The sequence below is a fragment of the Pangasianodon hypophthalmus genome, chromosome 12, assembly GCF_027358585.1.
Source record: "Pangasianodon hypophthalmus isolate fPanHyp1 chromosome 12, fPanHyp1.pri, whole genome shotgun sequence".
In the NCBI taxonomy this organism is placed as follows: domain Eukaryota; kingdom Metazoa; phylum Chordata; class Actinopteri; order Siluriformes; family Pangasiidae; genus Pangasianodon; species Pangasianodon hypophthalmus.
The window spans coordinates 507,501-518,873 of record NC_069721.1 but is presented as its reverse complement, the minus strand read 5'-3'; the positions used below and the strand labels follow the sequence as shown (position 1 = coordinate 518,873).

Sequence of the window (11,373 nt, the reverse complement as noted above, 5' to 3'; positions counted from 1 at the left end):
TTTACAGTACAGAATTCAGTCACCGTCATGTCACAAAAATAAAGTGACACACACACACACTCACACACACACACACACACCGTGCGCGCGCACGCGGATCAGTCGTGTCCTCTTCGTTACCAGTCCCTCAAGTCCCGCTTCCGTCCTCTGAGCCGCGCGCGGCGGATCCTCACGTGCCGCTCTGACATCCTGCCCTCCTTTCACGCGCTGATCGTTTCCGGTTTGTTCGATGAAACTCTTGTCCTTTTTTTCTCCCTCGTCACACTTTTTTTTTAGATAAACACCTTAGCACCGTGCATGGCGCTCAAACAAACAAACAAACAAACAAACAAAACTCAGGCGAGAAAGTTTACCGGCTGAAGCTGGACCGGGAAACGAGCGTCGGAGTCACATACACACGCGCGCGCACACACACACACACACAAACCCACACACACACACACACACACACACAAAACACACACACTCCTTGATGAGCGCGCCTCACGCCTCCATCCTCGCGCGCAGCATCACCCGTCTCCGTCACCGAGTCCGAGTCCGTCTCTCCGCGCGCGGCTCCGCTTCTCCGCATTAGAGCTCCTCCGCAGTCACGTGGCACGGCGGAGAGAGAGAGAGAGAGAGAGAGAGAGAGAGAGAGAGAGAGAGAGAGAGAGAGCAGCCCTCCTCCTCCTCCTCCTCCTCCTTCTCCGTTTGCAGCTCGTTCATGCCTCTCAGATTCGGCGCGAGACCTGCGGTGAACGGGAGCCCGGATCGCGCGCACTACAGTTTTTTTTTTTTTATTTTTTAAATTTTTCTTTATATTTGCATTTGCAATCCCTGGACATTCCGAATTACAGGATTTAAAAAAAAAATATATATAAATTAATAAATACATACATTAGATATACACCGAGGGTGCGAACCGGAGCAGCGAGCGCGCGAGGGAGGAGAAAACGCAAGAAACGCGTGGATGCGCGGCGCGCGAGCGGAGCGGAGCGGAAATGGAACTGCTGCTGGTGATCTGCGTCGCGTTCGGTATGCTGCGGTGCGACGGCGCGCGAGCGGACTCCATCATTCACATCGGTAAGGAGCTCGTGCAGCGTCATGTGGTCAATACCGACTCCCTTTAGGTTTAAAAAAAAATCATAAAACAGACGAGACACTGATGCAATTAGCGCTCGCGCAGATGGAGAGAGATTAGATGAGCACGCGGAGGGTCTGATGAGTGATGGGGAAAAGTGATGATGAGGAGGATGATGAGGAGGATGAGTGCAATTGCAATAAAAAAAGAAAAGAAAGAGAGAAAGAGAGAGAGAGAGAGCATAATGTATAATTCATGCGCGTGCAATGAAGTTGGAGCGAAAAGAAAAGGATCTCGGATTTGGCTAGACCTGAAGAGTGTGTGTGTGTGTGTGTGTGTGTGTGTGTGTGTGTGTGTGTGGGAGGGCTGAGAACTGAGAACTGACCCCCCCTCCTCCTCTTTTCAAGCTAGAAGCTTCAACTTTGTATGCAACGTGAGAGAAATGTTAAGAAAGGCTCGTGAATCAGTGAATCAATGAATCAATGAATCAGTGAATCAGTGAATCGAGTGAACAGTATGAGAGTGAGTGCTGTGAAGGGTTTTTTTTTTTTTTTTTTTTGGGAAAGAACTATGATGCTCATTTTTATTCTCCGAGCTTCCAGGCGAGTGTTTGAACCCGCAGATAAGAAAAAAAAAAAAGATCGGATAAATCTTGCAGCGCTCATCCATCAATACTTCCTGGACTGAAGAGAGAGAGAAAGAGAGAGAGAGAGAGAGAGAGAGTCTGTCCTTTTGTCCTTTCACTATTCAACAGATCATACACTGGAGCTGGATTTGAAGCCACACACACACACACACACACACACAATTGCAGGCAATGATTCAACAGAGTCATATTCTATTTGATTCAGTAAAAATGGTAATATTTATTCACCTGTGATTTTCCAACCACAAGGCCTGGTGTTTATTTCGTCACTGTAGATGTGTAAAGCTGTGCGTCGCTGCTCAGTTCCTCCTTTCCCGTTCCTCTGTGCTGTGGTCTGGTCGCTGGCGAGTCGTTCGTGGTGCAGTGCATGTGTACTGGAAGTGTTTGATCAACACGTTGCTATAACCGTGCGGCGAGCGTGTATAATACAACCGCTTCCCGTGACTGTACGCTTACTGTAAAGTTTTGATGAACAAGTCAAAGCGGTGATTAACTCTGAGTCGTTATCAGGAAAGAGCACACTGGGAAATACGTTCGGCCCTGAGCGTAAGTCATCTGACCTCGATTCAAGCTTCGTTTCAGGCTCCATGACTCATTCGAATCAGAAAAAAGAAACGCTTGTGTGCTTCACTCGTCTTCCACCAACCTCTCGCCACTTTTCTTTATTAATATTTTTTAATTTATTAATCCTTCTTGCAGCCAGAGATCCTTTTAACTGTAACATAAATTCTACAGACTTCTGAGTACAGATTTAATTAGAAATAAAAAATTCAAAAGAAATTATGTGTAAAACAAAATGATTGTACACATAATGAGCCAAATGTAGTATAAATACAAGAATATAAAAGAACTGTTATAAAATAATTATTGAAGAGGTTTTTTTTCTGAACTTTTTATAGGCGTAATCACTTTGATAACAGCAGTTTATGATTTAAACTCAAAATGAGACAAAATGAGAAAATGGCTGACCTTCTGGCTTCATGGGCCCCATAACCCCACTTTGAGAACCGCAGAGCTGGAGGTCGTAGAGGCTGCGACACTCAGTCGAATGACACGTTAAGTGAAATTAACGTCACGAATTCACGTGTTTTTTTTTCATGCCCGTGTGCCTTTGTTTGTGTTCCAGTCCTGACTCGCTGCTCTATTGTGTTCACCTGTTCTGTGTTAATCCGTGATTAGTGTCTGTTTACACTCTGCTGTTTCTTTGTGTATGTTTTTGTAACTTGCTGTCCGAGCCGTGTTTTCCTCCATGTTTCCTGATATTCTTCATTTGTTCCAGGATTATCCTTGTTTCTTGTTCTTTTGACTCCTGCTACGGACTTTCGCGGCAAATTTTTTTGGATTCCGTTCAGAAATTTATCCAAGAGAACAAATCTCACTGTATTAATCAATGATTATTTCATGTTTAGAGACGATGATGAGGCCAAACACTGTGAGGGAATTTAACCTCAGGAGAAGAGGCTAGAGAGTCTGACATGGACGACGCTGAGGGTTGCAGTGGTTCTCCCTTTTCCATCGTAACTCATCGAATTTAAAATGTCACAACTTTACTTGTGGTTGAAAAACATGCAGAAGAGAATTTATTTCAGCTTTCAGTACTATATGTAGTCACACACACACACACACACGCACATATAATTTCAGTATAAGTAGTGAAGAACCCTGACGTCTCACACGTCCAGTCCACCACCTGCTCTTATTGTCACGCAGGTTTAAACCCTAAAGAAACGGAGGGAAGAAAAATAGCGCTGTCGTGAGAAGGGATACTCCGATGGAAACCGATTCGAGGGAAGACGCTGTGATTTCTCACTCAGGCTTCAGCTATCCAAACCCTGTAATTGGAAGGGTGGAATGAGCAGATGCGACACATCCATCCCCACTAAATAAGCTTCACGCTGCGGTTATACATCAACTCGGCGTATCGGCCACCTGGATAACGGCTGAGAGGGGACTGCTTTTCATTCCACCCTGTGCTTACGAGCACAAAAAAAATCACAATGCTACAAGCTAGTTTATATAATCAATATTTAATACGTTTGTTTAGCCTGAATATCCAGGCTGATGAGTTAGCATAGCTTAAATATTTAATATTCAGTGTTCAGTGTGGCTTATTGCTTTTTCCCACCTGCTCAAAGTGAAGTCATGATCATGTCACCTGATTGTTTAACAGTGATCATGTCACCTGATCGTTTCATCGTGATCATGTCACCTGATTGTTTAACAGTGATCATGTCACCTGATCATTTCATCGTGATCATGTCACCTGATCATTTCATCGTGATCACGTCACCTGATCGTTTAATAGTGATCATGTCACCTGATCATTTCATCGTGATCACGTCACCTGATCGTTTAATAGTGATCATGTCACCTGATCATTTCATCATGATCGTGTCACCTGATCATTTCATCGTGATCATGTCACCTGATCATTTCATCGTGATCATGTCACCTGATCATTTCATCGTGTCACCTGATCATTTCATTGTGATCGTGTTACCTGATTGTTTAATAGTGATCATGTCACCTGATCATTTCATCGTGATCCTGTCACCTGATCGTTTCATCGTGATCCTGTCACCTGATCGTTTCATCGTGATCCTGTCACCTGATCATTTCATCGTGATCCTGTCACCTGATTGTTTAACAGTGATCATGTCACCTGATCGTTTCATCGTGATCCTGTCACCTGATCATTTCATCGTGATCCTGTCACCTGATTGTTTAACAGTGATCATGTCACCTGTGCGTTTTAGCTGAAACCTGCAGTTTTGATGTGCGGTCGCTATCTGTGGTCCTGAAGAAAAAAGAACTCCATGAACAAATTCCACCAAACTGATAGACCTTCATGTAAATTATAGATATGTAAAGAGATTTTTTTCCTCAAACAACAGTGCCACTATTTTTACCTTCACTCTTGTGACATTCAGCAGAATATATTTATCATTAGCTGCACATGAGGTCAGGAATTCAGGGGACGATTCCATTGTAAGACATCTTACACACAGACTCGCACCTAGAGGCAATTTAGAGTCACTATTCCACCTACACTGTCAGAAAAAAAGTGTATTCCTAGAGGCATTGTTGTTGGAGCGGTACCCTGAAAAGTACACCTTTTTACCATTAGCGTGTATCTGTTACATTCTAATGTAGATGGACGAGATCTTGAGGACGGAATCTACCTTTTAGACGTGAAGGTACAAAAGGTGTAGACGTGAAGGTAGCACTCCAGTGACCACGAAACAGTGTACTGGCATGTTTTTAGGGGGTTGGAGGAAACCAGAGAAACCGGAGGAAACACACACACACACACACACACACACACACGAGGAGAACACGTGGAACTCCTCACTCAGAACCGTGGAGCTGTGAGGAGACAGGACCAGCTCTTTCTGCTGTAGCACCTCCTACAGGTTTGCTGTTAGGACTGTGGTGGAGGTTTCCGCAGAGCTTTAACAGATTCCACACTCCATTTTGGTTATTTATTATAATAACTCTACAGGTATTAAATTAGGAGCGCTGAGTCACGCTGCCTGCAACTCCACAGCTTTCCTCAATGGCGCAAAAAAATCGATTGGCTCAATTTTCAGTCGTGACCTGGCAAATAGCGAATAAATAAAACCTCCTCTCTCTCTCTTCCTTTTGCCCCCGAAGGTGCCATCTTCGAGGAGAATGCGGCGAGGGATGACGAGGTCTTCCAGCTGGCCATCTCAGACCTCAGCCTCAACGATGACATTTTGCAGAGCGAGAAAATCACACACTCCATAAAATTTATTGAGCCTAACAACCCCTTCCAGGCGGTTCAAGAAGGTAAGTGAATTGTTATTCTTGGCTTTATGGATTCTGTGGCTGCGAGCGTTGTCCGTCAAAAGGTATGAACGCTATAAACATTTAATTAGCTGGATTAGGGTTAGATATAGGATTAGCGCTAGGCTAAGTGCTTAGCAAGTGGCTAGTGATTGTTTCACAGCTCTTTAGAAGCCGGTTTGAGTGTTGTGTTGTTGTTGTTGTTGTTGTTGTTGTTCAGGTGGTTGTGGAATTAGGGCCAGTGTAGTGAAGAGTTCAGTGATTCTGATGCAAAGTTCAGTGTCGTATTACTGAGAAATCCTGCGTAGACTTTGTCTGTTGGACACAAAATCCCAGAATGCACTGCAGCTATATGACACAGAGGCTCGGCTCAGCTGGTTAGTGATGTCAGAGATGACGAGCATGATGGGTGGAGCTTTGGAAGCTGATCTGTTTGAGCAGAGTGGCTGATGATGATGAGGAGGAGGAGGAGGAGGAAGAGGAAGAGGTGACAGCCTAAAGCACTAAAGTTAATTCTGATCATTTGATGGTGTTGATGGTTTTGATAGTTTGATGGTTTGATGGTTTTGATAGTTTGATGGTTTGATGGTTTGATGGTTTTGATGGTTTGATGGTTTTGACGGTTTGATGGTTTTGATGGTTTTGATGGTTTTGACAGTTTGATGGTTTGATGGTTTTGATGGTTTCGACAGTTTTGATGCTTTGATGGTTTCGACAGTTTTGATGGTTTGATGGTTTTGATGGTTTGATGGTTTCGACAGTTTTGATGGTTTGATGGTTTTGATGGTTTGATGGTTTGATGGTTTGATGGTTTTGATGGTTTGATGGTTTTGATGGTGTTGATAGTAGTTTGATGGTTTTGATGGTTTTGATGGTTTGATGGTTTCGGCGGTTTTGATGGTTTGATGGTTTGATGGTTTTGATGGTTTGATGGTTTTGATGGTTTGATGGTTTCGACAGTTTTGATGGTTTGATGGTTTTGATGGTTTGATGGTTTGATGGTTTTGACAGTTTGATGTTTTGATGGTTTGATGGTTTCGACAGTTTTGATGGTTTTGATGATTTCGGCGGTTTTGATGGTTTGATGGTTTTTATGGTTTCGATGGTTTTGATGGTTTGATGGTTTCGACAGTTTTGATGGTTTGATGGTTTTGATGGTTTGATGGTTTCGACAGTTTTGATGGTTTGATGGTTTTGATGGTTTGATGGTTTGATGGTTTGATGGTTTTGATGGTTTGATGGTTTCGACAGTTTTGATGGTTTGATGGTTTTGATGGTTTGATGGTTTGATGGTTTGATGGTTTTGATGGTTTGATGGTTTTGATGGTGTTGATAGTAGTTTGATGGTTTTGATGGTTTTGATGGTTTGATGGTTTCGGCGGTTTTGATGGTTTGATGGTTTGATGGTTTTGATGGTTTGATGGTTTTGATGGTTTGATGGTTTCGACAGTTTTGATGGTTTGATGGTTTTGATGGTTTGATGGTTTGATGGTTTTGACAGTTTGATGTTTTGATGGTTTGATGGTTTCGACAGTTTTGATGGTTTGATGGTTTGATGGTTTCGACAGTTTTGATGGTTTTGATGATTTCGGCGGTTCTGATGGTTTGACTCAGGGTTCTTGAGGACGGGATTTGACAGACAGGCGTTATTGCCTCCTCGCTGTTTTTCAGACGAGCGGTGTTTGGAACGGACAGAAGTCTCGGTGGAAATGGAGATTAACTCGATAGCTATTTTCCTCGTAATTGCAGTCGAGCTTCAGGCTTTGTCATGGCCGAGACGTGGGGAAAAAGGAATGTGCTTTATGAATGCTCTGATAACAGCTAATGACATGGAGACTGATGATGATGACGATGATGATGATGATGATGATGATGGTAGCGATTACATTTCTTTGTACTTTGACAGCTGCACTTATCGGCGTACTGTTGAAATAAAGATCTGACTTGTTGATTTTTTTTCTGTCCTTCAGTCCTTCTTGTGTGACACAAAGAATCTTCTATACAAAGACCTTCAGGGACAGAATGAGGTCATCAGAAAGCAGTCTATCATTTCCCCAACAGTAAAAAAAAAAGCAAAAGAAAAGAGAAAAGCTGCAGAAATGATCTGTCCACCACGTGAGGTGTGTTACGCATCGTTATTTATTAAAAACTAACACACGTGTGTCGGATCTTACGCAGCAGATACGGCTGGAGCACTCTCGATGGAACACGGGAGACCAAAAAAAAAAAAGCGCACTTCTGTTTATAAAGCAGAAAATATTTCTTTTGAGACGAATGTTTCTGTTTCCACGGCGTTGAGAAGATCACAGTGAGTGTTTTAGAGTAACAGATCTCCATCGCTCCGGCCCGATTCCAGCGACACGGAGAATTTATCCATTCTGTAGATTTGTCCTTCATACTGAAGAAAAAGAAAAATTCCATACAGGATCTAACATGCGGGATGTACGTTAATATCCACTGCGCGTTTTATTAGCCCTATTCAGACGGGATTAGTTTTCCATGCGGAGGTGTGGAATGTAATTATTCCCGGAGAATCTCTGGGATTTTACTCCGAATCCGTCAGTACAGTGCGGATTCCGGCCTGAGCGTGCACGCGCCCGGATTACGGCATATTTTCTCTTCTATAAAGGAATAACTCCAGGTGATATTTATCGCGTGTGTGTAAAGATTGCGTTGAATCCTGCGTGGAAAGAGGTTTTGCGTTGTTTTTTCAGGAAGCGTTTGCGTAAAGTACTCTCGCGCACTCCGACTGGCGTAACAGTGGAATCTAGAGGTACACGCTACACACACGTTATGGTCATGTGACCTGCTAATGAGCGAGCGTGGCCACGCCCCCTACAGCAAGCGCTTATAGTAACGATCAGAACAGTCAGTGTGTTAAATGAGGAGTGTGTAGCGCACACGGAGTGGTTAGTGTGGACATGCTGAGGACACGCCCATGTCTGTGATTTATACAGAGATTAACACTCATCCCGTGTTAATCCATCAGACTGAACACACACACACGTCCTTCACTGAACACACACACACCCTTACTGAGCACACACACACACACACACAGCGTTACTGAACACACACACACCCTTACTGAACACACACACACACACCCTTACTGAACACACACACACACACACCCTTTACTGAACACACACACGCCCTTTACTGAACACACACACACAGCGTTACTGAACACACACACACACACACACACACAGCGTTACTAAACACACACACACAGCGTTACTAAACACACACACAGCGCTACTGAACACACACACAGCGTTACTGAACACACACACACGCCCTTACTGAACACACACACACACAGCGTTACTGAACACACATGCCCTTACTGAACACACACACGCCCTTTACTGAACACACACACACACGTCCTTACTGAACACACACACACGCGCCCTTTACTGAACACACACACACACACAGCGTTACTGAACACACACAGCGTTACTGAACACACACACGCCCTTACTGAACACACACACACACGCCCTTTACTGAACACACACACACGCCCTTTACTGAACACACACACGCCCTTTACTGAACACACACACACACAGCGTTACTGAACACACACACACACACAGCGTTACTGAACACACACACACAGCGTTACTGAACACACACACACAGCGTTACTGAACACACACACACACAGCGTTACTGAACACACACAGCGTTACTGAACACACACACACACACACAGCGTTACTGAACACACACACACACACACAGCGTTACTGAACACACACACACACACAGCGTTACTGAACACACGCAGCGTTACTGAACACACACATGCCCTTTACTGAACACACACACGCCCTTACTGAACACATACACACACACAGCGTTACTGAACACACACACGCCCTTTACTGAACGCACACACACACTTACTGAACACACACACACACACAGCGTTACTGAACACACACAACGTTACTGAACACACACACGCCCTTACTGAACACACACACACCCTTACTGAACACACACACACGCCCTTTACTGAACACACACACACCCTTACTGAACACACACACACGCCCTTTACTGAACACACACACACCCTTACTGAACACACACACACGCCCTTTACTGAACACACACAGGCCCTTACTGAACACACACACACAGCGTTACTGAACACACACACGCCCTTACTGAACACACACACAGCGTTACTGAACACACACACAGCGTTACTGAACACACACACGCCCTTTACTGAACACACACACAGCGTTACTGAACACACACACAGCGTTACTGAACACACACACACACCCTTACTGAACACACACACACGCCCTTTACTGAACACACACACACAGCGTTACTGAACACACAAACACCCTTACTGAACACACACACACAGCGTTACTGAACACACACACACCCTTACTGAACACACACACACAGCGTTACTGAACACACACACACCCTTTACTGAACACACACACAAGCCCTTTACTGAACACACACACACAGCATTACTGAACACACACACACGCCCTTTACTGAACACACACATGCCCTTACTGAACACACACACAGCGTTACTGAACACACACATGCCCTTACTGAACACACACACAGCGTTACTGAACACACACACGCCCTTACTGAACACACACACACAGCGTTACTGAACACACACACACCCTTACTGAACACACACACACAGCGTTACTGAACACACACACACCCTTTACTGAACACACACACAAGCCCTTTACTGAACACACACACACAGCATTACTGAACACACACACACGCCCTTTACTGAACACACACATGCCCTTACTGAACACACACACAGCGTTACTGAACACACACACGCCCTTACTGAACACACACACACCCTTACTGAATACACACAGCGTTACTGAACACACACATGCCCTTACTGAACACACACACGCCCTTACTGAACACACACACACCCTTACTGAATACACACAGCGTTACTGAACACACACATGCCCTTACTGAACACACACACACAGCGTTACTGAACACACACACACAGAGTTACTGAACACACACATGCCCTTACTGAACACACACACATGCCCTTACTGAACACACACAGCGTTACTGAACACACACATGCCCTTACTGAACACACACACACACAGCGTTACTGAACACACACACACAGCGTTACTGAACACACACACACACAGCGTTACTGAACACACACAAACAGAGTTACTGAACACACACACGCCCTTAATAAAAAACGACAGTATTCCTGTCTGGATCTGGATCTGGTGATTTTCTTTGTATTTGTTACATATTTATTAGAAAATGTTCTTTTCTGTGTCTTTAGATTGGATTTATCTAATATCATCAAACCTTCTGACGGCTAAACAGAGACGTTTTCAGATTACAGACTGTTTTTTCCTCACCGAATCCTCTGACAGTGCTAACTTTGAAATAAATATGAAAGAAAAATAGAAAGACTGGATTCTCACACGCTACAGCGGGCAAAGGAACGCTGCGTGAGATAAAAATGTTTTGTTTGTGTGATGTAGCAGATGCTGTGAAGTAGACAGTAAAGCGTCTAAATGGCGTGATCATTTTCACATTAGGCTAATTATGATATGCTAATTCATCACTGCTGTATTCTGAGCTTGGTTGGTTGGTGTAAAGTTGGAAATCGTCAGAATTCCGAACAGCGATATTCCTCGGCGGTCGCGCTCTCTGCTCTGCTCGTTGGCTCACGGTCTGGAGAATGAAGCTCAGCTTCCCGAGCTTTCCTTCCCTCATCGAGCTCCCTCTCCCTCGCCGTTAACACTACGATATGACGAGCTACGTGGATGCAAAT

The 11,373-nt window shown here is 44.3% G+C and overlaps 1 protein-coding gene across 2 annotated transcripts in view; it reads left to right on the top strand.

Annotated features, from left to right (window-relative positions):
- The first annotated feature begins 440 nt into the window (after positions 1-440).
- Positions 441-11,373, top strand: part of grid1b (glutamate receptor, ionotropic, delta 1b) — a 284,479-nt gene continuing 273,546 nt past the window's right edge. For both annotated transcript variants that reach the window (XM_034309228.2, XM_034309227.2), the window contains exons 1-2: positions 441-1,062; positions 5,361-5,516. In XM_034309228.2, the coding sequence (XP_034165119.2) occupies positions 981-1,062; positions 5,361-5,516 (238 nt within the window). In that variant the 5' untranslated portion in view covers positions 441-980. The remainder of the gene's footprint in view (positions 1,063-5,360; positions 5,517-11,373) is intronic.